Source organism: Eucyclogobius newberryi, unplaced genomic scaffold (assembly GCF_026437365.1).
Source record: "Eucyclogobius newberryi isolate DKJ021-1_F unplaced genomic scaffold, fEucNew1.0.hap1 SCAF_17, whole genome shotgun sequence".
NCBI classification, from domain to species: domain Eukaryota; kingdom Metazoa; phylum Chordata; class Actinopteri; order Gobiiformes; family Gobiidae; genus Eucyclogobius; species Eucyclogobius newberryi.
Window position 1 is genome coordinate 22418964 of NW_027315801.1, and position 27816 is coordinate 22446779.

A 27816-nucleotide genomic window follows, 5' to 3' on the forward strand; every position below is an offset into this window, starting at 1 on the left:
GAGAAAATACAAATATTCACTATATTTCTTTGATCATTTGTAACATATTCCCCTTTAGCATACTCTGATTGTTGCTGATCCTGAAAATCTTTTGAAAGCCCCAACTATTTCTGGCAAACCTTCCAATAAACCAGTCCTCTTTAAAGGAGTGGGGTAAGTAGAACATAACTTAACTGAAGTAAAAAATGTGGTGAATCTACATCATTAAATGGAGGGAATCCATCAGATATAGTTGTATTTTTCTTTGTATAATTCTGAATGCTTAGAAAATCTAGGCAATGCCACGGGTAAACTATAAGTGTGTGATTTAATACTTAATTAATTTGAGAGCGTCACAGTTGACCACTATTGGTATTAAAGTTTGTCCCCTTTGTCCTCTAGCATGGTGGCAGACCCTGAAAACCCTCTTGTCTTGGACATCCTTACAGGCTCCTCCACATCCTACTCTTACTTCCCTGATAGACCAGTTTCTCAGGTACACTGTTTAATTAATATTAAGCAGCTTTCAAATGTTTTTTGTTTACAATATTTTTTTTTTCTTGATCCCACTGCAGTATCCCCATGCTGTTGGAAAGAACACTCTGCTCATTGCCGGACTCCAGGCTCGCAACAATGCTCGAGTAGTTTTCAGTGGTTCTCTGGACTTCTTCAGTGACGCCTACTTCAACTCTGCAGTGCAAAAGGCTCGGCCCGGGTCACAGAGGTAAAACCTAAAACAGTTTATACATTTTTTAATAAATCCTGATTACATTAAGTGGGGATAGGGAATAGTGGGAATGCTACTATACTCATCATTAGCTTTTACAAAGTTAGAGTGTGAGTGATTTTAGCATGTTTGAATAATCTTGTATTGCCCTGCATTTGAGGCTTGAGCACTTTCACCGAACCTCTATTTCTACCCACTGCCATAAAAGAAAATATTCTGTTCATATGTAAAGAGTTAAACGTAACGTAACCATTTTACAACGACAACAAAACGAATGCAAATGCAAATGCAAAACTGCTGCTTGTTCCAATGAAATACCCTTATGAAGGTGCGGGGCCTCTCAGTTCTGCAGTTTTGAACAGGAAGTCAATGGTGTCACCGTTTCTATTATTTTAGATTAATATTGTGGTTTACAATGAACAAAGTCATTTGACATTCGATTTTTCTTCCTCAGGTTTGAGCAGAATGGAAACGTGGAACTAGCTGAAGCTTTGTCCCGGTGGGTGTTTAAGGAAGCTGGGGTCCTTAGGGTGGGGGCTGTCACCCATCACACAGTGGGAGAAGCCAGTCCTCCTGCTGCGTACACCGTCACTGACCTAGTGGTGAGTACAAATCCACTACTAGTCAAGATACAGATGCATTATTCAGTACTTACCATTACAGCATGTTTTTTCTTTCTCATTTTTAAATATGTTATGTACAGGAATACCGTATTGTGATAGAGATGCTGTTTGAGGGTCGCTGGGTTCCCTTCGATGGAGATGATATTCAGCTTGAGTTTGTGAGGATTGACCCGTTTGTCAGGACTTACCTTAAGAAGAACGGTATGTCTTGTGTCCACATAGTTAATGTGCTTTACCCACATTGCCTCCAGTGTGTGTGTACTGTGGTGACTGACATGTGTACGTCTGAATGGGTGAACGGGAATACATGGAAATTGAATGTGCACCGTCACAAATGGAAAACATAATTACACTTGTGTGTTATTTCTTTGTTCCAGGAGGTAAATACAGTGTCCAGTTTAAGCTCCCAGATGTTTATGGAGTCTTCCAGTTCAAAGTAGATTATAATCGACTGGGATACACACACCTTTACTCGTCCACTCAGGTGACTTTTTACTTGTGTTAGGGTCCAAATGTATCTTTTTTTTTAAACTCAAATTAAGGTCCTACAATTATACAGCTCCCTTCACCCACACTGTTTTAAAACTGTCACTGATTGGATCAAGTTAAGTTTGTTGATGATGATATCCTTATCATTCATCTAGAAATGTAACTTGATCCAATCAGAAACTCATTTTATCTGTATAGTTTGTTCTCTTTCTGTGTCCTTTGAGTGAGCTGACAATGAATTGCTCAAGCTTTTTATATTGCTTTAAAGAGTCAAAATATCTACTTTTATATTTTTTGTCGCAGGTGTCCGTGCGGCCCTTACAGCACACTCAGTATGAGCGTTTCATCCCCTCCGCCTTCCCGTACTACGCCAGTGCCTTCTCCATGATGACCGGCCTCTTTATCTTCAGCATTGTCTTTCTCCACATGAAAGAGAAGGAAAAGTCTGACTAAAGACAACTATAAGAGGGAGAGGGATTACTCAACATGAATATGTTATCTTCAGGCAGGGAGCAAGGACTGCAGTTTCTTCATTGTTTGGGTGATTGAAAAGACTTTCAAAGATAGGCTGTGCTTTTTCTACTTTAAAACCAAGATTGTCCTGAATACAATTTGTTTGTACAAAATATGGTTTGTTTAATGTAAAGCTATGGAGTAGTTGAATTGTTGACGGGTTTTTTAACCAGATGGAGGAATTTTGTGACAAGATGCACTGAATGAATATGCCAACTGAGTTTTGAATTTAATGTGTCCAAGTTGGTGTCATCTGAACAATAAACATGTTTTGGACATTCCATTTACTGGTTTACGTTTATTTTATAACACAAACTCATCATGCATAAAGGTCATATTTTTATGATTCGTATTTAGTTTACTTTTTTATTCATTGTTTTATTTTGTGTGGATATAGACGTTTTAAAACATGACGAAATATAATTTTACAAACAAAATATATATCAAGTAATCATAAACCAATATAAAATGATACAAATGAAAAAAAGATTTATTGAATTATGTTCACTTACAATGGCAATAAACCTTTTTCTAATCCTGAAACGATGTCGCTTTTTCCGCCGCCAAGACGACGTCACTACTGACGTCATGACGTAACTACTGTCCAAAGCTGCACAAAAGTCACAACTGCCTCTTCATCAAGTTCACCTTTATGTCTCCGAGCTGACGATACCTGGAGTGGCAGCTGAAACTATTTGAGGGCCGTCTTTTTACCACTTTAAACCGGAGCCTCGCGAAATTTGAACCCACTTTGTCCCGGGCTCGATGGCTTGAACAGATCGAGCGGCTAATGCTAATTTCCGCTGCGGTTTGAGTGGCATATGCTATCGCTGCGGACCCGGGACGTCAACGTCAACATGATCAGATGTGCGCGGGGCTTTGGGACCGGGAATCTACACATGTCGTAACACTTAACCGCGGAGCTGTCTGGATGGGGAGACACGCTTGTCCCACGTAGCGAAGACAAAAAAGTGTGAATCGCGTTAGCACAACAAGAGCTAAGAGTCAGCTGACAGGAGTGCAGCCCAGCCAGCAACAGCAGCCCAGGGATGGATCAACTCAAAGTGAAGGACCGCATACTGGAAAACATCTCCTTCTCTGTCAAAAAGGTACGTCCTGACCCATATAAATGCGTTCTTATTTTAAACACGTGTGGTTTAATAGTAAAATGTCTCATAGCCATTGTCTTACGAGAAGGACAACTTTCCTGAATGCAAAGTCTTCAATGGCCTTTTGACATAATCTACCCACACGTTGTAGCTCCGAGTGTTTGTCTTTGTTCAGGGTGGATTACAGTCACAGCAAAAGCACACATGCACTGCACTTTTTCTTCAGACACATTTAGACCTGGAAGAGGAGCAGCTGTCAGTTGTGTGCAGTTCTGTTTATTGGACATGCAGCTTTATCTTGTGAAACTGCCTTCTAACCTGACAGACTGCATAACTTCCTATTATTGGTCTTGCTCCAACTTCCCTGAACCATAACTGTGCAACTACAATCCTTGTGTTGATTGTTTTAATCTTATAATGCCACTTTCATTTTAAGAAATCATGCTTGGTGTGCATTTTGTCATGTGCTGTTAGTCACAAGACTTACAAACTTTATTTTGTAGTAATGACTCGACAACAATGGCTTAATCTGTGCAGGGTGGGACATTCTTATAGCTTTGAATGTTTAGAAACAGAGATGACCTCTAACTTCTGACATGTCTGCCTGATCTTTCGGGCATGCAGCACATTAGTGTGTAATATCTGACGAATATGTTTCCGCGTCTTAATCTTCAATCTGAGGTGTTGAAAGTTGAGTAATATTCTTCTAACATGAAGTGCAAGGCTCTGAACCTCGACTGGTCAGACTATTCACTGTCATTATTTTGTCATTTTCATAATTTTATCAATTTGTGGCTCTGACAGGATAATTCTTTTTGATTTAAAATGTAACTAGAACCACATAGTTATCTAATAAAACCATAAAAAAAATAGATTAAAGTGTCATGAAGTATCATAATTTACTTTTAGAACAGAATGCCAGAATGACAGTTAGTAGAATTATGCTAGATTAAGCTAATTACACTCAAAATAACTATATCAAGGGGATGTGCTTATCAAAGCGCAAACATATTGAAGCATCTCAAATTATGAAAACTGTTTTGGGTATGGTTTATGTGCTTTTTAAACCAAACTGTGTGCTTTTGCAGTTGCAGAGCTACTTTGCTGCGTGTGAAGATGAGACTCCTGCGATACGTAATCATGATCGCGTTCTCCAGAGGCTGTGTGAGCACATCGACCACGCTCTGCTCTATGGGTAAGAGCCTGTCAAGGGCACTGACACTGCGTTCTTACTGAAGCACAAAACGTTGCCTTCTGTTGTTTTAGTGTATTATGTAAAAAAAACGGCATACATTTTCAAATTTGTTGTCACATTTTGTAGATGCTTTGTTTCGAATCAAAACTCGAGTATTTGTGACAAAATAACCATAAACCGCGCCTGTTGGTCTCTTCCTAGCACTTTTATCAGACTTGCAGGGTCAAGCTAAACCGGCTCAAAGGTCGTGTCCTCGTTATCCTCACAGTCAGCATTTATATTTTGACGCTGTGTCTTGTGTTTTCTAAATCCAGCCTCCAGGACATCTCCTCGGGATACTGGGTCCTTGTCCTCCACTTCACCCGGAGAGAAGCTGTCCGGCAGATAGAAGAGCTGCAGCACATCGCCACCAACCTCGGCAGAAGTAAGAGAACATGGATGAATGATAAACTGCAAGAACAAACTAATCGACTAATTCTTTTTAGCCTTATCAGTGATTAGACAGCACAAAAAAGTAAGACTGAACTAACTCTGGAATGACATGCAGTTCTCCAGAAGAACCCTTAATTTAGATTTCATCAGGATGTCCACATTGCATGTTATTTACATTAGTATTATCTGCTGCTCTGTGAAAGGTTAGATGCAGCTGTCACTCAGAGCGCGACAAAGTCTATAGTAAAAGTGGGTGGGGAAAAGTGTTGCGAGGATGAAGCTGCAGCAGACTGAGAAGTTATGACATTACCGACAAAGTATCACCAGGGGTAAAATGGGGAGTTTATTTGTACAGTTATATCACCCAGCCTTGATTAGATGCAATAGACCTTTGTTAGATTGTCAATAACATGTTTTCCTGTGTACAGGTCGCGCGTGGCTGTACTTGGCGTTGAGTGAAAGCTCTTTAGAAAGCTACTTGCGCCTCTTCCAGGAGAACCAGTCGTTGCTGCACAAGTATTATTTCAAGTAAGATTTGTCCAATTTGTTTATCTTCCCTGGGATTTGGGATTACAATATAATTGTCAGAACTAAAAGCTAGTAGTTGTGACTATTTTACAAGCAAAAAACTAACAAAGTACACAAATAAAGTACACTCCAATGTAGAGTGCTTTTTATGTGGCTGTTTATACTTGCGTTTGGAAAGTTTGAGTCCATAAAGCTGCTCACACACTATTGAACCAGTAATGTACGAGAAGGAAATTAAGACTTTCACTTTTGTTTTGTTGTGTCAATTATTGTGAATGTTTCTTCTCTCTATAATTGTATTACTGAAATTTGATAATGTCATTATAAAACAAATGACAAACGATTGGTATTTAGTATAAGATTCCACGGATTCACTAGCGATTAATATAATAGTCAACAATTGTTTATTTTTAAATACATTTGCAACCAAGTAAAGGGTGGAATAAGTTGACTGATGGCATCTAGATTGAGACTGTTTCTAAGTGTGAAATTTATAAGTGTACAATTGATGAAAATCTGAAATAGTTTATTCATCTTTGACGTTTTCATTTAGTAATGCCATTGTCTTTGTAATAAAAAGGTATTTTCTTGTGTGTTTTAGAGACTTTATAGCCCAGATAACGATCACGATCATCACGATACAACTTAAATATTTTCTTTAGTTGATTAGTCACAAATTGTCAATTAATCGTTGTAATTCCACTACATAGCACTCCAAAGCATTGAATACATGTCTGTGAGTGTACGTGTTAAGTCATTCGAATGGGGGTTACAAAAGTGCTCTTGTTTTTGTAACTTTCATCGCTAAAATAAAGTGCTGTTTGTGCTAAAGGAATTCTCTAGTGTGCAGCCACGACCACCTGGCCCTGTTCCTCACTCTGATGTCTGGACTGGAGTTTATCCGCTTTGACCTGGAGCTGGTGAGCACTGACATCGACACAATCGCAGCCGTCACGTTCGTACCGCGCACGCGTGTCTTGACATCTAAACTCCTTCAGGACGTGCCGTACCTGGATGTGGCGCCGTACATGCCGGAGTACTACAAACCACACAACCTGCTGGACTTTGAGGAGAGGCTGCCCAGCTCCGACAGCATATCCCTGCACTCCTTCACCTCACTCAATTCCACCAACTTGGAGTGGGACGACAGCGCCATCGCACCCTCCAGTGAAGGTATTACTGCCGTTTATCCCGTTGACTTAAGCTAAGAAACGGGTCAATTCATGTTTCCCCATCAATGCAAAGAATGTTCGAACACCAAACAGATTGTCCTAAATCTGTTCGTTCATATGTCGCCCATTTTCTGTTTGATTGTCATTGAGTCCTGTTCATTCCTCCCTTTTTTTTAGATTATGATTTTGCTGACATCTTCCCCGTGTTGCAGTCATTGCCGAGTGCAGACTGGGAAGGTGGGACATGGGTGAACCATCCTTCGGTTTCTGTCCGCTGGTCTCTGTTCACGCATGGCTTTGTGTCCGCGCATGCTGGGTGTTGTACTTTGCTGTTGTTTTGTCCATTTCACATTTACATCTGCATTTTTAAAGATGGTTGAATGTGGAATTTGGAATTAACCTTATGATAAGTGTGTTTTAAAAAAAAAAAAAAAAAAAAAAATGCCCAAAACTTAAGAGTTTGCTCACAGGTTAGAAGTGTTTACCTGTCCAGTGAATAGAAGATGTTGAGTGTCGTTGCATGTGACTGCTGTAGATGCCTTTGACAGACGTGCTCAGTGCTTTTTTGGGACTAACCTCTGATTTCTGCGGCTGTTTTCCTCAACTCTTCTCTATAACGCGTGGCACTGGTCAAGGTTCAATATGGAGATTTACATTTCTCCCGTAGTTGGAATGTATTAACTTGGGAATTAGACTTGGCCTACAAGAAATGTAAGTCTTGTGTTTTGATTTGAGCTGCTTTATATTGGTGAGATTCATTTTCACACTTTGAGCTGAACAAAATGCGGCAGTAATGCTACTTGGCTTGGGTTTTTGATAGGAGATAAAATGAAATTAGAAAGTATTGGAATAGTTTAGTATTTGTAGTAATAGTTATTAGTTTTAGCTGAGTGTTTGACTGGTGCCACTGTAGCTCAAGCTCTGGATGTGATGAACTGCATTAACAGATCTGTAACTCTTGTGCTGCTAATGAAGACAGACACTACTCTTTCATGAAGCAGCTTTAACAGAAGCTGAGTGCGTGAAGGAGTAATTGTGTGTTCTTTGCGTGTCAGAAGGTGATTTGACTGACCAGGCCAGCTGCCCTCACTCCGGAGGATCTGACCCTCAGACGGTCGTCAGTAACACTGTGGCGGTCTCCTCGTATGCAGTCAAATCTGGGGCATACCTCTCCCCTCAGAGTCCCACGTCCAGACACAATCCCTTCAACGAAGACTCTGACACAAACACCACCAACACCTCCGTAGATGTCACCCCAGTTCATGTGGCCAGCTTCACCAACAGCACAGCCCATGAGGAGGACATGGATGTCAATAGCAATGAGCTGGAGGTCATCAGGTACAGTTTCCCTCTGGGACTTGAACATGTACAAATGCATCCAGATGTACTGAAGATGCCATCAAAACGCTAACTGACACGGACTGAGTGAGCTTTATGTTTTTAAATTGTTTTACTATAGCTATAGTCTTATTTCAGGTTGGCCAGAAGAAGAAAACCAGCCAAGAAGCGCAGAGGGAAGGGCTCTACAGACTCCAGCTGCAGCATCCAGAACTCTGTGTCATCTGAGAACATGGAGCTGGGTCTGCAGGACAGTCCTGACTGTGGCATGGACAGTGAGGGAGAGAGGAGGAGCGGAGCTGGAGCTGAAGTCCTGGAGGAGGAGGAGCTACTGCGATTGCCGAAGATGGCCGACACCTCCATGAACAGTGTGGGACAACCTCTGCGTGATGTCATGGACAGGATCAATGGCCGCCTGGATCAGGATGAGAACTGGGAGCACTTGGAGGAGAATCCTGACTCTGGACGTACAGTGGAGCCCACCTCGCAGCAGCCCTTTCTGGAGGATTCAGCGGGCGAGCCGCCTGACCCAGCACCTGGAGCTTCCCCCACAACCCCTCTCACCAGCCCCTACCTCCAGACTTTCTCTGAACCTTCAGAGAAGAACGTCTCTGCCCCCCACAATCCAGAGCTTGCTGCCAACAGTAGTGGCGGCCATGACACTGCAGAGCAAAGCCAGCTACAAACTGTTCCAGGTGGCCATGAGGCTGAAGGCAAAGCAGAAGGAGGAGAGGGACAGGACCTCCAGTTGAATCAGACAAACGAAGAACAAAGTGATATAAAGGCAGAGCAGCCCCTGAGCCCGTCTGAGGTGACCCATCCAGCTGAGTTCAAGTGAGAACTAGACCTCTTTATTACACTAATTGGGAGGATTTTCACCACTTCAATGATCATTTCTGAATCTTTTCTTGTTTAAATTTAGAGTTGACAACAACCACTTACTTCTACTGATGATTCATGTGTTTAGAGAAAATGAAGAGCAGCTTTTTAAGGTAAGTTGGTGCAGGAACTCTTTGACAAAATGTTACGTTGCCCTTAACGGCATCATTGTGATCTGTTTTGTTGTTGTCGTTTGTTTTGCAGATGGTGAGAATGAGCACTGGCCACATGGAGGGAGACCTGCAGCCGCTCTTCTTGCTGCTCACTGACTGTTACATCTACCTGCTCCGAAAGGGTGTGCGGACAGTGATGCACAAATTTGGACACCATTTTTTACTATAAATCACATGATTATGTTTTTTTTCCATCTTGTTGATAGGTGCTGCAGAAAAGCCATATACAGTGGAAGATGCTGTTTCATACAATGAGTTAGACTATATTTCTGTAAGTGACATATTCATAAATATATTGCTTTTGTGTTAGTTCCATGGATAACCCTGTATTGTGTGTTGATGTAGGTGGGTCTGGACCAACAGATGATGACTTTGGTCTGCACCAACAGAAGGAGAAAGTTCCTCTTGGACACAGCCGATGTCTCACTCACTGTGTATGTCCCCTTTTCCACATAATCCCTATTTTCACAACCAGAGGTGGAAGGAAAAATTGATAATATAGCAATTGTGGTTCTGGAGATATGCACATTTCAACATAAAATATATTGTTATCAAAACGTTTTAGAAGAATGGCTAAAGTCTAGTGTATAAAGTGACATTTCTGCCCTTCTGTGGTTAATTTTATGGTGCATTCATGTTTTTATGCGATACTTGAACCTCAACCAAGACATGTACAGACACGTTCTTTACATTCCTTATGCTTTGTTAAAGAATCTAAATATAGTTTTCGAGATAATTATAATTGATTTAGTAGTATATATTTCATAACCTCGCAAAACGGACATGCACACAATTCCTACAAACACAAGACTCTTTTGCAACCAAACTCTTGTCTAAGATGTTGATTACATTCATATAAACACTAAATACACATAAGACTCGAGGGGATGTTATGTTAAACTAGGCCATTAAGAGGGAAAACACAAGCAGCAAGAAAATGCAGGACAAGGCTGCTATTGTTAGTACTGTGATACAAATAGTTTGACATACGGTACACATACTCTTGTTGTTGTTGTTGTTATTAATAGTCCTCAGTTTCTTCACTTATTTCATGTTGTTCCATGTAGCTGGCTGTTATCGGTCCTGAAGTCGTCCATGGTGAAGGGACACAGAGAGCCGCCGTACCCCTCGGTGCTGACAGACGCCACGATGGAAAAACTGGCCCTGACAAAGTTCGTGGCCCAGGAGTCTAACTGCGAGGTGAGGCCAGCCGCTTCCAGACCACTGCGAGTCTCGTCTTTGTTTTTATTCAGGTTTGACTATATCGTGCTCTTTGGCGCAGGTGGCGGAGGTGTGCATGAACTTGTACTCTCTGGTCCATTGGGAGGACCCCCTGGACACCTGCCTGTCCCCCGTCCTGTCCCCCAGCTCCAAAGGCTCCAAAGGCTTCTCCAGCATCAAGGAGGGCACCGTGCAGTACAGGGCAGGCACCACTTACCTGGGCAAAGAGCTGTGGAAGAGCTGCTACCTAGTTCTCAGGTGTGGCTATATTAACACAGGTGCTTTGAGATGATTCAGATGTGTTTATTTTTGTCGGATTAAGTTCCGACTGCTCTTTATGATGATGGTTTACATTAGGGCTGGGCGAGACGGTGATAAAAATCAAATCCTGATCTCATTCCTGCGACGATCTGCCAGTTTGATCAAATCAACATATCATTTTCTCTTGAATATGCTAAATGCGCTTGTAAATGTCCTGTTGAGGTGTCAAACGGAACGTGAATTGACCTTTTAAAATTTACCACAAATTGTTATACTCATTTGTTTTCAGGAGATTAGACCACACGTTTCAGTTTCTTTTTTAACTAATTTTAATCATAGACGGCATACTCAAGATTCTTCTATGTTTTATTTTATTTTTATTTTTTAAATAACAGAACAGAAGAGAAAAAAACAAGAGGGCAAGCAAAAAAAATAAAAAATTTAAATAGCACCCTTGTACAATAAAATCGAAATAAAAATCACGACACAGATATTGCAAAGTATGTCCGAATGTCAATTTTTCTTATGTCAATCCAGTCTTTGTCAGCTCAAACATATTTGATATTCCAATTTTGCAGATCAATTGTAATATGATCAATTTTCTTCATTTCCCACCTCTCAATTTATCGTGATTAATTTGAAATTGTGATGTGACCACAAGAAAACGTGTGATTTTGGCCTTAGTTTCCATACTGTGCTCTTGTTTCTGTAGCAAAGGGGTTCTGCATCTGTACTCTGAGAGAAGCGACTTGACCCCTCTGCAGACCGTGACAATGGGGTAAGATCGACTCACCTTTGTCTGTTTTTATTTTGACGTCCTTCCCGTTAACCTGTGGATATTTCGTTTGGTTCAGAGGCGAGCACTGTGGAGGCTGCCGGCGGTCGAACAGCAGCGAGCGACCTCATGCCTTCCAGGTCATCCTCACAGAGCGCCCCCCGCTGGAGCTCAGTGCCAGTAATGAGCAGGACATGGCAGAGTGGATGCAACTGCTCTGCCAGTCTGTGTCCAAGGGGGTAAAGTACATCCCTCAATAATTACGCTTTTGATGACGACTCGCATAAGTATAATGAGGCTACAGACGTAACTTGCCACCTCTGATTTTGAATAATGATGTCAGATGTTATTAGTTGACCCAAATATTTTGTCTTTAGTTCGTAAATAACACATCTACACTGAAATATGTTTAATTGTATATAGGGGTGGGCAATATTGACAAATGAATATTACTTTATTGTTTGGAAGTATCTCAATAACGGTATTCAAACAGTAGGTCAATCCACTAGAAATGTGTCTTCAAACTTTAGATGAGGTGTAATTATCAGGCAAATGTGAAATGTCTGTAAAATGAATCACTTTATACCCTTATTTGAAACTTTGCAACATAATGTTTGTTTAATTTTTATTTGTAGCATTTCTTAATAAAAACAACGTACTGGATATTCATATTTTGCATATGTTCAAAACCACAATATTATCTACAGTTGGATACATTTCTGTTTGTGCTCTGCTCCAGGTGATCCCTCAGGGAGTCGCCCCCACGCCCTGTATCCCCTGCTGCCTGGTGCTCACAGACATGAAGCTGCTGACCTGCCATCAGGACTGTCAGACCAGCTTCTTCCGCTCGCTGGGCAGTGCGGAGCTCTGTGACGTCATTGCGGTCAGCCTAGAGGCCAACAAGGAGTACTGCGTTATTGTGAGGAGACTTTATGATACTTTTTGCCCGCTCACAAGTAGATTTGTTTATCATTTTAGTGTATGAAGAGGACACTATGAATTGTATAATAAGATATTTTTCTTGTGGTAGGAATTTGCTGCAGATCGGAGCCAGTTTCTCCCTTCCTGGGTTTTGTACTTTAGTGGTTGTGAGGAAAGAGATCGTCTGCTTCATATTCTCAACAAAGCATGGAAAGACATTTACCAGGTATAGTGTACGAAAACAGGCAGCACATTCATGTTCAGAAAAGTGTTGTCTACTTTACACTTCTGTATTATTGTCAGCCAAATGTTATAGGTCGTAACAGCCACACTGTACTAAATATGGTTAATATACTGGTAAATACATCAAAATAACTTAACTCACCTAAAGACCACCTTCATATTGATATCATTCATACAAAGTTGTTTTTGTAACTCCTATATACAAAATAAAATTGCCTTCTGATTGTGAAACTTGTTTACTTCCTTTTAATTACTCTTTGTTGATTGCACAGGTGGACCTGCCCCAGACCGTGATATCGGACGTGTCTGTTCAGAAGCGTTGTGGGGAGGCTCTAGCCCTGATGAAGAGTGCGTGGCAGAGGGCAGACAGTCTGGCCCGGGGCAGAGCTCAGAGAGAACCCTGGTGCTGACCTGCTCCTCCAATCACCACTTCACTGTCCCAGCACACACTCAGCAGTCACAAGAGCAGATTCAACAATGTTTCAAGTGGAACAGGATGTAGCGAACAGGACCTTAATGCTGAGCAAGAACAATGTAAAAGCCACTAACGAAGAGAGTATGAGAACTGACTACAGTGAATGTACAGAAAGTGACAATGATGACACCCACGATCCGGAGATTATGACAATCCGAGCAACCCCTACATTCTGAAGATAAAACCGACATGATTAAAGTAAAGCAAATACCTGTATATTTTGTGCTGCTATTTGTCAACGCAACAGTCCTAACCCTGTGCTCAAAATGCAGTGCCCCCCCTGAAGTGTCCCGCTCTAACTGTTCAAAGGTCTGTGTTCCGGGCTGTGAGTGGTGCTATGGCTCACTGCAGAGTAGTGTGCAGAAAATACTATGTTGGTGTTTTATTTCAAACAGGAGGGAAGTGTTTTGTAGTGATCCTGTAAAATGCTTGTATTTTATGAAGGATTTAGCGTTGCACCGTTTGAGTGTATTGTTGCCTCTGTCTCGCTCCACTAGACTCTCTGATAAAAAGGCCTCATCAGGAAATGGAACTTGCCTTCTCTCCATTCTGCACATACAGGAGGAGGCCTCCATGCGATGTTGCACAGTTTTCACTAGTTTCTTTTTCTTTTTTTACTTAGGTACTTTTTGTGTGCATTGTTTTGTTTTGTTTTGTTTTTGGTGGAGCGAAAACCTATTTATCTCTTTATGTCAGATTAAATTATGTAATTCATTCATTTACATTTTTTTAAAGTAGTCATTTTAAATATTAATTTACATACCATGACATGTGTTACTTCAGAGGCGTGAAGACCAACTATGTAACTAACCTAATGTGTTACAGGATTCTTATTGCTGGTGTCACAGTGTGACACTTGCTTAGAAGGAGAAAATCTGATCAAAGTTGATTTTACAATGACCACTTTACCAACCATTTACCAGAATATGCAGCAGTGAAAAGGTACATGACAATGATGAAGATTATGACCATGGCACAAGACATTTATTTCCAATTGTAAATGTACTTCAATGTGTTTTTCTGTCTCATTTGTGTTGCAGTCCACTGGTTATCTCAGGTTCTTCTGTTACCAATACCCCTAAATATTTAAATTCACCACCACTATGCCATTAATTACTTTGACAAAAAAGCTTTATATAATTACTTCTAGAATAGGATCAACTGTGAAAATACTTGAAATGAAAGTATTCAGCAAGCCTGTGGCCGAAAGTGTTCTTGTAAAGTAAAAACAAATTTGTTACAATTATGACATTGCTGGTCAATGGTGGAGAACATCTGGGAACCATAATGATACTGTTTGGGTTTATGATGTACTGTCTGCATGTGTAAAATATACATTGTATTGAACTGTATAGAGCACTAATCACCTAAACATATTAATTAAAACATGGAGTCCGAAAGGCTGGACAGACTATATTGTACTATTGTACTAATAAAATCTGATGGGCAGAATACAAAGTCATACTGTTTGTGTTATCTTAACTAATAGCTTAAAATATACAATTATTAACTTATAAAGCTTGTTATCTACTTGGTACATTTGGTAGTATTATGGAGCTGGGCTATTGAAAGTGCAGTACTCTGAGCAGCCACCCGGGGGCACAGGAGAAGCGTGATGATGATAATGTCTTTGATTGAGGATAATCTAACTACAGAATACGGATCTGAGGAGTGGAATAAAGCTGCAGCCTTGTGCAGTGCAAGTGACATCGACCAACACAACTTTGGACTTTTAAACTCGAAATTATTACATCCTGTGGAGCTTTTATTTTTTAAATCACTGGCGGAAATAGCAAAGCAAGGCAAATAAACATTTGTAGAGCACAATTCGTACACAAGGCAATTCAAAGTGCTTCACACAACAGGGGGAAAAAAAGACAAAACCTTAATTTCTATTCATTATATTTAACAATTTTGCTGACACGAATCATGCATTTTGCCCGTGCTTAGTGATCCACCAGATGGAAACCAAATCTATTAGACCACACTGTGCAGACACTCTTTCCCATATTTATTTGACAATACCAGCGTAACTCCGGGATGGGCACTTCGCTTCTAGATTGATTCAACTTATCCAGACTGATAAGTATAAGGATCTTATTTTTCTCAAAGTCTTCCTTTTTAAGTTGATCTGGAGACAGGTCTGAAGTATGTGGTGGAATTTGCTCTGTTGGATCTGAAATTTGAAGTAATATGTTTTGGGCTGATTTAACTTTAATATCCGTGTAATTACTGAGCCTATCCACATGAAACAAAAACTGACACAAAGCGTGATACTTTTTCTGTCAGTATAGACAAAGGTGTCATTATTCTTTTAAAATAGCTTCAGAAAGTAGTGTTATTATTCACCCTCAAAGACATGCTTTATGTCAGATATAAGATTCTCTCAAGTTTGTGCAGCCAGTCTCTAACAAATAAACATTTGTGGATCATAAATGTGCATATTTCTTTCAGAAATTATAAATCGATTAGAGTTGCAGTATCTGAAATGATCATCATAATGTACTCATCCATGGCTTTCAGAATTGTGAAAAATGTCATAATTCATGTCAATGGTCCTCAACATATATTTTCAGTGAGAAAAAGTCCTCAAAATGTTGCTAATAAATTGGTAGATAAAGTAATGAATACTCTCAATAGCCTATTAAATATTTAAATGGCCACTTAAGCTTTCACTTCTATGAGCCATGGATCTGTTAAGATATCAGCACAATTATAATTTTCTTTTTTTTTTTCTCGTTAATTTATTCATTTTGTTTGTTTATGTAAAATAGTTACTACATATTTTCAATTACAACTGCAGAATTGTATGAGGACAGTAATACAGAGCACAAGTGTCGGCTCCTGCTCATGGTGCACTTCTGCTGCAGCAGACGCAGCAGTGCAGCTGCACCAGCCGAGTCCACTCCAGTATTTAGTGTTTCAGCAGAGCAGTGGATGCAGAGACAAAGGAGGAGCACACACCGAGCTGTCAGAACTGTTTTCACTCCAGCCAACATCCATTGTCATGAGCGTTTCCAGTGAAGGCGCTGGTTTCTTTCTAATTAGATCTTCAACATGCTGAGGAGGGGCTCGGAGCTGCCCAGGGGAGACAGAGAAGTCCTCCTGGACCTGGACCATGGAGCAGAAGCACAGAACACAGACTCTTATGGGAGCGTGCAGGACGGAAGCTTTATCCCACCTCGATATGTAAGATACTGATGATCTTCTCACTTTGGTTTGCCTCATAAGCAGGTGCATGGTCTCATCTCTTTGCATGGTCAGCAGTGAATACAGGAGCTGACCGCTGCTGTCCTCACTATGCAGCAAATCATCACAGTCATATTCTACAGGCTGAGGGGAACTTTTGCACTTGTGTTCTTTAACTCAATAGATGTGATAGAATGTGTCTTAGAAAGCAATTGTAGATATAGATTAAATTGGAGTTAAACCATGTATTTTCTTTGTCACATGTTCTGAAACATCAGAAAACTACAATTATGCATGATTTACCGTCTTTTACTCAGTGTTACTGAGATGTAGTTAAATATGTTTTGATAGTATGACAAAGCAAGTCGCAGTAAAGCTTGCAGATGTTTTGTTTTTGACATATTTATTAAAAGTATTTCAAGATCTAACATTCTAATCTAATATAACTGTCTGTTAGCTTACAGCTATAAGAACAGGAGACGACCAGTGCCCTTTAACACACACTGAAGACTGGAGGAACCAGCCTCTGCAGCAGACTGGGAATTACTTCAGAGATGGAAAAACCAAAATAGGTGCCAGCACAACACAACAGCACAACAGCACAACAACACAACAGCACAACACAACAGCACAACAACACAACAGCACAACACAACAGCACAACAACATAACAGCGCAACACAACAGCACAACAACACAACAAGTCAGCAGCTCAACTGCACAACAACGCAACTGCACAACAGCACAACAACACAACAGCACAACAACACAAAAAGACAACAGCACAAAAACACAACAGCACAATAATACAACAGCACAAAAAAACAACAGAACAAAAACACAACAGCACAATAATACAACAGCACAAAAAAACAACAGAACAAAAACACAACAGCACAATAATACAACAGCACAAAAAAACAACAGAACAAAAACACAACAGCACAATAATACAACAGCACAAAAAAACAACAGAACAAAAACATAACAGCACAACAATACAACTGCACAACAACACAACAGCACAACAAAACTAAAGCACAACAAAACTACAGCACAAAATCACAGCAGCCCAACAACACAACAAAACAAAAGCACAACAGCACACCAACTCAACAAAACAACACAACAAAACAAAAGCACAACAACACAAAAACACAACAGCCTCACAATACAACAACACAACAGCACAATAAAACAACAACTCAGCAGCTCAACTGCACAACAACACAACAGCACAACAACACAACTACACAACTACACAACAAAACAACAGCACAAAAACACAACAGCACAACAATACAACAAAACAACTGCACAACAACAACAACAACAACAAACAGCACAACAAAACAAAAGCACAACAAAACAACTGCACAACAACAACAGAAAACACAGCACAACAAAACAAAAGCACAACAGCACAACATCACAACAAAACAACAACACAACAAAACAAAAGCACAACAACACAATAGCACAACAACACAAAAACACAACAACCTCACAATACAACAACACAACAGCACAACAAAACAAAAACACAACAGCACAACAAAACAAAAGCACAACAGCACAACAAAACAAAAACACAACAGCCTCATAACACAACAACACAACAAAACAACAGTACAGCAACACAACTGCATAACAACACAACAACACAACAGCACAACAACACACTGTCGGTTCATTGAGACACTACTGCTATCTAAGTGAAAAGAACTCTGTTGTTTGTTGGTCCTGGTCAGACTTTGTGTTGGTGTGGGAAGTTCGATCTCGAAGAAAGAAGAGATCCAAAGACTCGGAGGGGCCGAGTGCAGAGGGGCCGAGTGCAGAGGGGCCGAGTGCAAAGGGACGCAGCAGCAGATCTGAGCTGAGGAAGGCCCAGCTGGAGCAGTGGAGAGACAGGTTCACTCAAAACCTGCAGGAGGCCGGACTACTCATAGAGAAGGCACATTCAATATGTCTTTTCTGTAGAACACGTTGGTGCTGAAGTCTGGTATTCATCAGTTTGTGTGAATGTGTTTAAAGGAGGAAACAGCCAGTGAGAAGAAGACGGTCCACTTTTTAAAGCTCAGTGCTCCCTGGGACGTGTTGGTGTATTACGCTGAAGAACTGTGTCAAAGAGCGCCTCTGCAGGTCAGTGTGTGGACTCTTCTGTCATGTATAAAACTACTGTCCTTTTAGTCTATTGCAGTGTTAAAATATCCTTTAGCATTATTTAAACTATGCCTATATGAGTACAGTACAGCATGAATACAGTTCAATAAACCCTTATGCCATTTGTTTCTGTAACAAATAGAAGTAGCTTATGTGTACTGAATATGACAAGAGTAATTGTTCCATTACGTAAATCGTTATAGCACAGCACATTTAACATCAGGGTCTGTACCTGATTCTAATATATTCTGGTTCAGAGAAATGCTCTTTACAGCATGCATCGTATGATAAAAGCAGCTAAAGAAGACATACATTGAGGCATATAACATGTAACATAAAATCTGTGCCTATTTCTAACCATTTTGTTGAGTATTAACTAATATAGAAGCCACTGATAGGGTCACTTTTTAATTCAATCGGGCACATTTTTCACTAAGAATCAGGGGAAAACAACTGCCTGACACTTTTCCAGACACTTCCCGGTCGCGCTGCGTTATCATAATACACAAAACATCAAAAAGTTGGTGGAGATCGGTGAATTAATTGGAAACAACTGCATGTGGTTGTTTCTGTGTCACTGTGCGATATCAGAGTGAGTGGACAGGGCTGATGGTTCAAACTAAAACATGTTCCTAACTCATGGTTCAAAATTATATACAGTCCCTTTGAGGTCAAACCAACAGTCATTTGAATTGCTCTCAATTTAAATCTGTCATATTTTTTCCAGGCACAGCCCCACTTGGACTTGAACACCTCTGCTCGGGTCATGGACAAACTGCACGTACCCAACGTCCTGACGGATTCTGTGCCCAACCGCCCGCTGGACTACTACACGTGTGCCTTCCGCAAATCCAAGTTGAACAGGTGCGTTCTGGGACATTGGATCGAGCCGGTTTTAAGTGAAATAAGAAGTTAGTGATATAAATACATGCGTTATGCAGGTTTCTTGGGAGCAATGATGAGGAAAAGTACTTCACACAGACGCAGAGACATCGTATGGTAAGTAGTATTGTGAAGAGAAACTATTAATAAATGTTTTTTACTATATTCTGTCCAAAATGTCATAGTTTGTGGTTTGAGTTTTTGAGAAATACATACATTTATATACTTTGATTTGTTGATTTGTTCTTCCTTTGCTCTTTATAATCACGTTCCTCTGTCTAAAAGAATTGAGGAAAAGTTAAATCATGTAACATATTGCCACAAAAGGTCTAAGAGAACCTTTTGTTGAACCTTTTGTTCCAGGTTTATGAGATTCTTGCCAGGACTGTTTATGGCAGAAGGAAGAGAGCTGAGGTCGGCGTGGACAGACTGATAAACGAAGGCGCTTACACAGCAGTTTTCCCACTGCATGAGGTCTGGAGTCTTCACATATTCACACTTTTATGACTGTAAAGCATGTTGACTGTCTAACAATGTACGCATATGTCTCTCACAGGGGCCCTTCCAGCCTCCTGGCTTCGGGGTCCGACCTGAGGAGCTGAACCAGAGGCAGATCCTCTACCACTTCTGGGCCCGCTGGTGCAAATGGTACAAATACCAACCTCTTGACCACATCAGGGAGTACTTTGGAGAGAAGATTGCGCTGTACTTTGCCTGGTTGGGTACGTTCATTCGCGTGTGTGTGTGTGTCGTTTATTTCTAGATCCACAGATTCACATAGAACTCCACAAACTGAATGGCTCACTAAACCATGGAGTGTGATTTCAGAGACAAAGGGCTGATCTAATGTTGCGCATTAACAGCAGCACTGCAGCGTAAATTGCACTTGGCACTGCAGTCTAATGGAGCGTTGTTTCGGCAGGATTCTACACTGCATGGCTGCTGCCGGCTGCTGTGGTGGGAACTCTTGTCTTTGTGTCTGGAGTCATGACAATGGGCTCCAACATACCAGCGTGAGTACTTAACGCCATCTCAAGTCAATGAAATGTACTCAGTTGGTGCACCACATCACAGTTTTATCGTCCAATACAGTTGCTCCTAACCGTTATTTACGATAGCGATTCGAATGTGCCAGTGTTAGTCGTTCTTGTGTGGAGATGATACATTTCTCTGCGCGGTCCACCTGCTGCGTGTGCGGCGTGCTTGCAAAGCAGTCCACAGGGACGAGAAACGACTCAAACGTGTGGGCTGCGAGAGGCTTGTGCTGGAGAGGAGACATTGATCTGAGCAGAGGAGATGAGCAGCTCTAAAACCTCCCTGCAGCCTCGCCATAATGGACAATTAGAGAGAAATAATCTGTCCATTATCAAGCAGTCTGCGAGTGGAGGATTTGTTTGTGAAGCAGAGTTCCTGAACATTGAGGCTGTTTGTAATGATATTTGATATGATTGTATCTCTGCATTATTGTGTGACTAAAAGAGCGCTGGTGTGTGCACAGAGAGGAGATCTGTAACAATGGCAGCAGTTACCTCATGTGTCCGCTTTGTAACACTTGCAAAGCCTGGAACATGTCTGAGATCTGCCCCATGGCCAAGGTAAGAGGTCAACCAGTGTTGTCTGTTTTCTGTGTAAAGCTCAAAGTGCCTTTAATGCGTCGTGTTGCAGCTGGGATACCTGTTTGACCACCCGGGCACAGTGCTCTTCAGTGTCTTCATGTCCTTATGGGCTGTGACTTTCCTGGAGTACTGGAAAAGAAAGATGGCCACTCTGGCTCACCACTGGGACTGTATGGACTTCCATGAAGAGGAGGTATCAGTTATCATTCAGACCTACTCTAATATTACTATTGGAGAAAACAGAAAGTGATGTGAGATGAATGATTGTGTTTATGAAATGTCAGTTAATTCTCTTTTTTTAGGAGCGCCCTCGACCTGAGTTTGTCGCCATGGCTCCAATGATGGAAGAAAACCCTGTGACTGGGGTCAAAGAGCCGTACTTTCCAGAGAAGAGGAGACTGTCCCGCATGTTCACTGGCTCCATGGTCATCATTCTGATGGTGAGACACTCTTTCACCCAGATACACCCTATGAACAGAATTACTACTCATTAATATGATATTTTATGATTATACTATCCAACTGATTACATATTCTCACTTAAGAGTTGTAGTTATTGCCTGTGCCCTGTGTTCCAGCTGTGTGTGGTCATGATCTTCCTGGTGACTGTGGTCATGTGTCGGGGAATCATCAGTATCATGATGTTTCACACTGGGAGCCCTGTCCTCAGAACAGAGGTACAGCACCATCAGAATGTCCCAGGATCATTTATTAAAGAGCAGACTTAAATGTGCCAATGCAGAGGGATTACAAACATCACTCTGTTCATATGCTTCCGTCAGGCGGGCACCATAGCAAACATCTGCAGCAGTATCGTGAATCTGGGCCTGATCCTGCTGATGGGGCGGGTCTACACGGCGTTGGCTGAGCAGCTCACTAAATGGGGTAAGAATCGATACAGCTCACTGACACCTTTAACTGCAGCCACTTATTAAACGCTAAAGCTCACAGTCCAGGGAAATTTACCACATTTGGCTCGGAACTCAAGGACAAGGAGAAGTGATAACAGAGAAGAACTGACTAAAGCTCTTGACGCATTCTCTTTCTTTTTCTCCCTTTGAAGAGATGCACAGAACACAAACCCAATATGACAACGCCTTCATCTTAAAAGTGTTCATCTTTCAGTTTGTCAACTTCTACTCCTCTCCATTTTATGTGGCTTTCTTCAAAGGCAGGTGAGTTGGATTGATATTCTTCTCGTATTGCTTTGATTTATGAGATTCATGTGACTGCGCAGGTTCGTCGGGTTCCCTACCAACTACGGCACTTTGTTCGGAATGAGAAATGAAGATGTGAGTCCACCGCGGTTAAAGCAGGTCCATATTGACTGTGCAGCTACTGAATAATGTCCGTCCTGTGCAGTGCGGTCCCGGGGGCTGTCTCATTGAACTGGCCGAACAGCTCTTTATCATCATGGTGGGGAAGCAACTCATTAACAACATTCAGGAGTTCATCATCCCGTATGTTTTTGTCTATGCTTTTAGAACCATGTTTGTCTCAAATGTTGTATCTGCAGCTAGACATTTAGAGAAATCAGAGAATGGAAATGCTACGAGCTGGACACAGACCAGCTCTCCTCATGTTGGAGATGGACATTTGAAAGAACAGTTTATATGTGTTTTGTACAATATTATACCCCTCCCATTGGGACCATAGACAGTCTATGATCGGTACAAACATTTATTTTGTTACTTTAGTTTTGTTATTAAAAATCACATAGCAAGCGAGGTGGGTATTACATTTACCTGAGTTGCTTTTTAACACTATTGTACTAAGTAATTTTCAGACACCTCTTATACTACTTCTTGAGCAAAATATTTTACAATATAACAGCACTCTTACTTACAAATAGCTATTCAATAATTTGTATATTTAGTTTTCTTGCACCACTCCTTCAGATATGATGTGGCCTACCCTTTAAATGACCAAATATTGTACATAATATAAGATAAGATAACCTTTATTTGTCCCACAATGGAGAAATTCCAGTGTTGCAACACAGAGTAGGTACAGAAGTATAATAATAAAAAAACAGGTAACTTATAAAAAAACACTCTTGAAGAAAAACTGATTTTATACTAATTAAAAAAGAAGAAGTTTATCCTTTCGATTACATTAACTTAAATTTATAATTGTCCCTCCAGCAATAATTATTTCTCCACTACTTTGAAATTCTAGTCATGATATGTGCGTGGTACTCTTCTGATACTCTACTCCACCACCCACCCAAGTAGATATTGATTTCAGGTCTTTACTGCCCACACAGGAAAGTGAAGGCCTGGCAGCAGAAGAGAGCGTTGGAGAAGGTGCTGGGAGGTAAAAGACACCGTGAGCTCCAGCGCTGGGAGGAGGACTACCAGCTGCTGGAGTGTGAGGGACTCTTTGAGGAGTATCTGGAAATGGGTGAGTATTCATCATCAGTTTATCATTCTTTTGTCCAGTATCGTCTCTGAACAGGTTGCATAAACGTGCCTCCAATGTCGTATTTCAGTGCTCCAGTTTGGTTTCATCACCATCTTTGTGGCGGCCTTCCCTCTGGCTCCTCTGTTTGCTCTCCTTAACAACTGGGTGGAGATCCGTCTGGACGCTCACAAGTTTGTGTGTGAATACCGCCGCCCAGTGGCTGAGCGCGCGCAGAACATCGGAGTGTGGTTCAACATTCTGGAGACTCTGTCACACTTGTCTGTCATAGCCAATGTGAGAAACGACAATATTTAGTTTATAGCAACCACTCACAATGTTAATAGTACTGGTAACGTAATGGTATTTTAATATTTCTGTGCTTTTCTCACTCCTCAGGCCTTTTTAATCGCTTTCACATCAGATTTCTTACCTCGTCTTCTGTATCAGTACAAGTTTGACAGTGATCTTTACGGATATGTCAACTTCTCCTTGGCGTACGCCCCACTCAACTACACAGAATACCCTCAGTGCAGGTTTGAGCCTTCTTTTGCTACTGCTTCTTGTTCTGGATGTATCTTCTGTTTGATACAAATTGTGTGTTTGTAGATATAAGGCCTTCAGGGACAACAGTGGGAGCTACACATTGTTCTACTGGGAGCTGCTCGCTGTCAGACTGGGTTTTATCATCGCTTTTGAGGTACAATGATACACGCAGTCACAGTGTAGGACTTATGTGCTCTTCTCAGGTATAGGACCTTAAAAATGTGTTACATAACAAAACATCAGTGGTGGAAAGTAACAAAGTAGGAAAGTAAAACAACTGTAGTAAGTAAAATGTTTACGTTTCTTTACTTTACTCAAGTAATTTTACAATGGATACTATTTACTTTTACTTCACTATATTTGAGAGCAGGTATTTATACCTTCTACTTTTATCTTACATTTTTTAACTCGACTGAAAAGTAGAAAGTACTTTTCATGTAATTTAAGAGCTATTTTCTGCCTGAAGGTGTTTTGAGTTCAAGAGCTTTGAACAAAATTATATTAATAAAATTCAGTTGAAAAATTAAGAAATTGATTCAAATTGCTATTGTTTACCAAAGATCAGCACAATTATTTTTCATATTTAACTATTTTCTCTAAATCTGTGTGAAAGTACATTTTTATAAACAAGTACATATGTATTTTTTCTGTGTGCTACTTTTACTTCACTTTCACTTCTTCCACAACTGCTCAGCATACTAAGATAAGATAAGATAATCCTTTATTGTCCCACATGGGGAAATTTCATTGGTGCAACACAGGAAGATACAGAGGTAGATACAGAAGAAAAGAACAGATCACTTAAAGGAAGTTTGAAAAACACTTTCAGTAGAAGAGCTCCTATAAACAAAAACTCCCATAGACAAAACCTCCCATTACCCAACAAGGGATGGAGGGGAAAAATAATAAAGATAAAAATAAATAAATACCATTGCATGTGATCCCGACAGTAATTGCACATGAATATGTGCTAAGGGTCAAAGGTTAACCACAGCAGCCACAAGACACTTTTTACTTGATGCCCTTTTACCAATAGAAATGTTACATTGTATAAATATAAATATACTACTCTAAACAGTCTTGTCCTTTTCTTGTCCTACAGCATGCGGTCTTCTTTGTGCTGCGGGCCATTGAGTGGATTGTCCCGGACGTGCCCGAGTCTTTGGAGCTGAAGGTGAAGAGGGAGCGGTACCTGGCCAAACAGGCACTGGCTGAGAACCAAGAGGCTCTGCTGGTGAGTGGAGCCCGACGAAGGGGCTCTGGGACTGGCTCTGGTGGCTCCAGCACAGGTCAGTCCAACACAGGGCACACAATACACTATTACTACTATGTGCTTTACGTTTTCTCGTTGTTTATTTTATTAAATGTAGCATACAATGTTAGATTTTCTTTACATTTATTACAACGTTTGCTCACATTATTCTTTTCCTAAACCACAAATTGCACATAACATGTTGGGGTTATACGCAGCAACACTTTTTTTACAGCCATACATAGTCGTAATCTGGTGTTTTCATGTTAACTGTCATGGTAGTAACTCATTTAGTGTGTGTGAGGAGTAAATTCCACTCTTTAAAGCCTCTCGTTTGACTTCACACTAAAGCATTCAAAAGCACCTACTGTACGTCTTCAATTGCAGTCATAACCTCACTACTCTGCACGCAACCCATTAGAGCTAATGGCTGTGGGATCCAAGCCAAATAAACTATATCTCTCAGTCAGTTACACTATAAACAGATTTTGTGGGCTGCTGAGTAGTAGAGCAGTGTTTTATGATAGTCTGTCACGCCTGTCAATGAAAGCATCTTTGTTTTTTAGTTGTTCTTAATAATGCCTTTGTAATAATGCCTGCTGCTTGGCTTGTGTGTTCATCTGTGTTTGTGTGTCCTGTGCTGTGACCCGTGCTGTTGTATGTCTTTTTTAAAACAAAATGAATGTAGGTGAGTACTTGACACGTAAGTAACTTAAACTCAACATGAAAGTAACTTAAAGTCTGTGTACCTGGTTTTAATAACTAGTGACAACTGTCAAACTCGTCCCTGGCTCTCACAAACCCTTTCCCCCTCGTTAATATTCCCCATGCATACCTTTTTAGACAAATGCGTGCTTTAGAACAGCTTTTTTCAAACGACAAAATGAAACACTGGCGGTCATCCAAAGCACAGCCAATCAGAGAGCTGCTTTCAGCTCTTACTTCCGGGTTGATGAGAAATCTATAATTTTATTAGTGCTTTTTTTAGTGCGCAGTGGTCTAATTTTTCTAGTGCTGCTTTTACAAGATACTCTGGTAGAAAACACAAAATGTACTAGTTTTTAAAAAAAAGTTGAGTACCCGGCCTTAATTCAAAACTAAGACCTCAACAAAAAAAACACAAACAGTTTCAGTAAGAAAAAATACACCACAGGGACTATTCATATAATTATGTACATATTATTATTCAGTTATTGCTTAAAAAATATATGAATTTAATTTTCAGTCTAAAGTTTGGGTAGTATGAAATGTAAAAATCTCAAAACATCACATCTTTTTAAAGCGTATATTAAAGAGTGTATTAAGTTGAAGTAAACGGATAGTCAGCTACTGAGTCAGCTACTGTACAAGCCCTGACAAATACCCTCAGCTCTTTTACTTTATATAACATACTCATGAATGTATTTTCTCTCTCTCTTTCTCATTCCTTCTCTGTCCAATCCACTGGGCTTCTTCCCCTGAAGCAAGCGACTCGTCCCTGGGAAACCTGAGTTAGGACTGGACTGAAAAAGAGAAATGAGACACTGCTATGCATCTGGGACATCTTTTAATCCACCTGCTATCAAATGCACCGTGTGTGCGTCACTGCAGGTTAATATTGAGACTACAACTTGACATTTTCACATTACGAACTTTAGAGCGACTTTTACTGTCCATATTGTCATCTCCCGGGCTCCCCAATGGTATGGTTTACACATCCTATTATTACCATGTTAAATTCAGCTCCTCTCTATTTGTTCTCAATTTCTTCTAGAATTACTTTTCTCCCACAGTCGTTCTCACACTACATTATGTCATGCAGTACGCCACTATAAGTCCCAAATAGTTGTTGTGTGATGCCTGTTGGACGAATAGTAACATTGTCTCTAGAACTGCAGGTGAATTAATTCAATTGATTTATAGCACTTTAAGTATGTGTATTATGCAGAGTGTCAGAAACTCCTTAAACATGTTTCCATAGTTATAAATGTGTAGCAGGCCTCTTAATGTAAGGATGTCTGCTCTTTGGGCATTAGCTGAGCCTGTTTACAGTCAATAGATGATGGCATGTCTGTCCTCTTTGCACAATGTTTATATAGAAACCTCCGTGGTTACTGTAAAAACCTGAATAAGAGACATATTTTGTGTTGGTTGCAACGACAACTTGGCTTTTTGCATCATAAAGCTTTTAATAAATCTAATTTGAGGAATGCAGACGGTGAAGTGTCAAAAGCTTGATTTGATGTGCCTTTCATTTTGTGGTGCTCTTAGACTCACCTCTGCAGACGGACACTGATTTATTACAGCGGGACTGAGCTACAGGCAGGTGTTCCTCTGCCCCTCCCCTCCAAACAAACCTTGGCCTTGGGCAACTCTTGACTTTTTACTTTCCCCCTGCTTCCTGATCCACTCCAATCTCTTATTTCAGCATTTCAGATTCAATGCTACTGTCCTTGTCAGTCTCCAGTGCATTGGCCGCATCAAATCAAATCAAATCAAATCAATTTATTTTTGTAAGGCCCAAAATCACAACAACAGTTGCCTCTGAGGGCCACAGGGAGAAATGAATCAACAATGTCTGTGGTGGCGATGAAGTCAGACAATGTCTGTGGTGGCGATGGAGTCAGACAATGTCTGTGGTGGCGATGAAGTCAGACAATGTCTGTGGTGGCGAGGGACGATGTCCCAGGGTCCTCTGTCCTTAGACTCTCCTTCTCGGCCAGGAAAAACTACAAA

At 40.7% G+C, this 27816-nt stretch overlaps 3 protein-coding genes across 6 annotated transcripts in view; all 3 read left to right on the forward strand.

The window, feature by feature from the left end:
* The window catches only part of ddost (dolichyl-diphosphooligosaccharide--protein glycosyltransferase subunit (non-catalytic)), a 3571-nt gene extending 957 nt beyond the window's left edge, over positions 1 to 2614 (forward strand). The window contains exons 5-11 of the mRNA XM_072449466.1: positions 59 to 153; positions 382 to 475; positions 555 to 703; positions 1161 to 1308; positions 1410 to 1530; positions 1707 to 1813; positions 2122 to 2614. Of these exons, the coding sequence (XP_072305567.1) occupies positions 59 to 153; positions 382 to 475; positions 555 to 703; positions 1161 to 1308; positions 1410 to 1530; positions 1707 to 1813; positions 2122 to 2271 (864 nt within the window). The 3' untranslated portion in view covers positions 2272 to 2614. The remainder of the gene's footprint in view (positions 1 to 58; positions 154 to 381; positions 476 to 554; positions 704 to 1160; positions 1309 to 1409; positions 1531 to 1706; positions 1814 to 2121) is intronic.
* A 307-nt stretch (positions 2615 to 2921) lies between these two features.
* plekhm2 (pleckstrin homology domain containing, family M (with RUN domain) member 2) lies at positions 2922 to 14511 on the forward strand. Of its 4 annotated transcripts, none has more exons than XM_072449467.1 (20): positions 2922 to 3440; positions 4529 to 4635; positions 4950 to 5059; positions 5496 to 5595; positions 6428 to 6515; positions 6594 to 6768; positions 6945 to 7004; positions 7823 to 8105; positions 8244 to 8939; positions 9028 to 9097; positions 9189 to 9279; positions 9364 to 9428; positions 9503 to 9591; positions 10225 to 10357; positions 10440 to 10636; positions 11352 to 11417; positions 11494 to 11653; positions 12154 to 12333; positions 12445 to 12561; positions 12851 to 14511. In XM_072449467.1, the coding sequence occupies exons 1-20, from the start codon at positions 3381 to 3383 to the stop codon at positions 12986 to 12988; spliced, it is 2985 nt and encodes a 994-aa protein (XP_072305568.1). In that variant the 5' UTR covers positions 2922 to 3380; the 3' UTR covers positions 12989 to 14511. The 4 variants fall into 4 exon arrangements, with proteins under 4 accessions (XP_072305568.1, XP_072305569.1, XP_072305570.1 ...); XM_072449468.1 differs by having other exon boundaries at positions 7826 to 8105; XM_072449469.1 differs by lacking the exon at positions 6945 to 7004.
* Positions 14512 to 16010: 1499 nt separating this feature from the next.
* On the forward strand, positions 16011 to 27559 carry ano11 (anoctamin 11). Its single transcript, XM_072449471.1, has 23 exons — positions 16011 to 16242; positions 16700 to 16814; positions 17994 to 18196; positions 18277 to 18384; positions 19133 to 19269; positions 19347 to 19404; positions 19651 to 19761; positions 19844 to 20009; positions 20210 to 20300; positions 20786 to 20882; positions 20953 to 21096; positions 21206 to 21343; positions 21482 to 21580; positions 21686 to 21788; positions 21967 to 22078; positions 22141 to 22195; positions 22266 to 22363; positions 23170 to 23306; positions 23395 to 23600; positions 23703 to 23839; positions 23913 to 24003; positions 24952 to 25138; positions 26565 to 27559. Exons 1-23 carry the CDS (start codon positions 16111 to 16113, stop codon positions 26594 to 26596), a joined length of 2757 nt encoding a protein of 918 aa, XP_072305572.1. The 5' UTR covers positions 16011 to 16110; the 3' UTR covers positions 26597 to 27559.
* Positions 27560 to 27816: the final 257 nt, after the last annotated feature.

Coding starts and splice junctions, on each gene's coding strand:
- plekhm2 (XM_072449467.1), top strand. CDS start 3,381: ATGGATCAACTCAAAGTGAAGGACCGCATACTGGAAAACATCTCCTTC. Junction 8,940..9,027: donor ACCCATCCAGCTGAGTTCAA/GTGAGAACTAGA, acceptor GTTTAAATTTAG/AGTTGACAACAACCACTTAC. Junction 11,418..11,493: donor CTGCAGACCGTGACAATGGG/GTAAGATCGACT, acceptor CGTTTGGTTCAG/AGGCGAGCACTGTGGAGGCT.
- ano11 (XM_072449471.1), top strand. CDS start 16,111: ATGCTGAGGAGGGGCTCGGAGCTGCCCAGGGGAGACAGAGAAGTCCTC. Junction 21,097..21,205: donor TGGACTTCCATGAAGAGGAG/GTATCAGTTATC, acceptor CTCTTTTTTTAG/GAGCGCCCTCGACCTGAGTT. Junction 25,139..26,564: donor CTCTGGTGGCTCCAGCACAG/GTCAGTCCAACA, acceptor CTTCCCCTGAAG/CAAGCGACTCGTCCCTGGGA.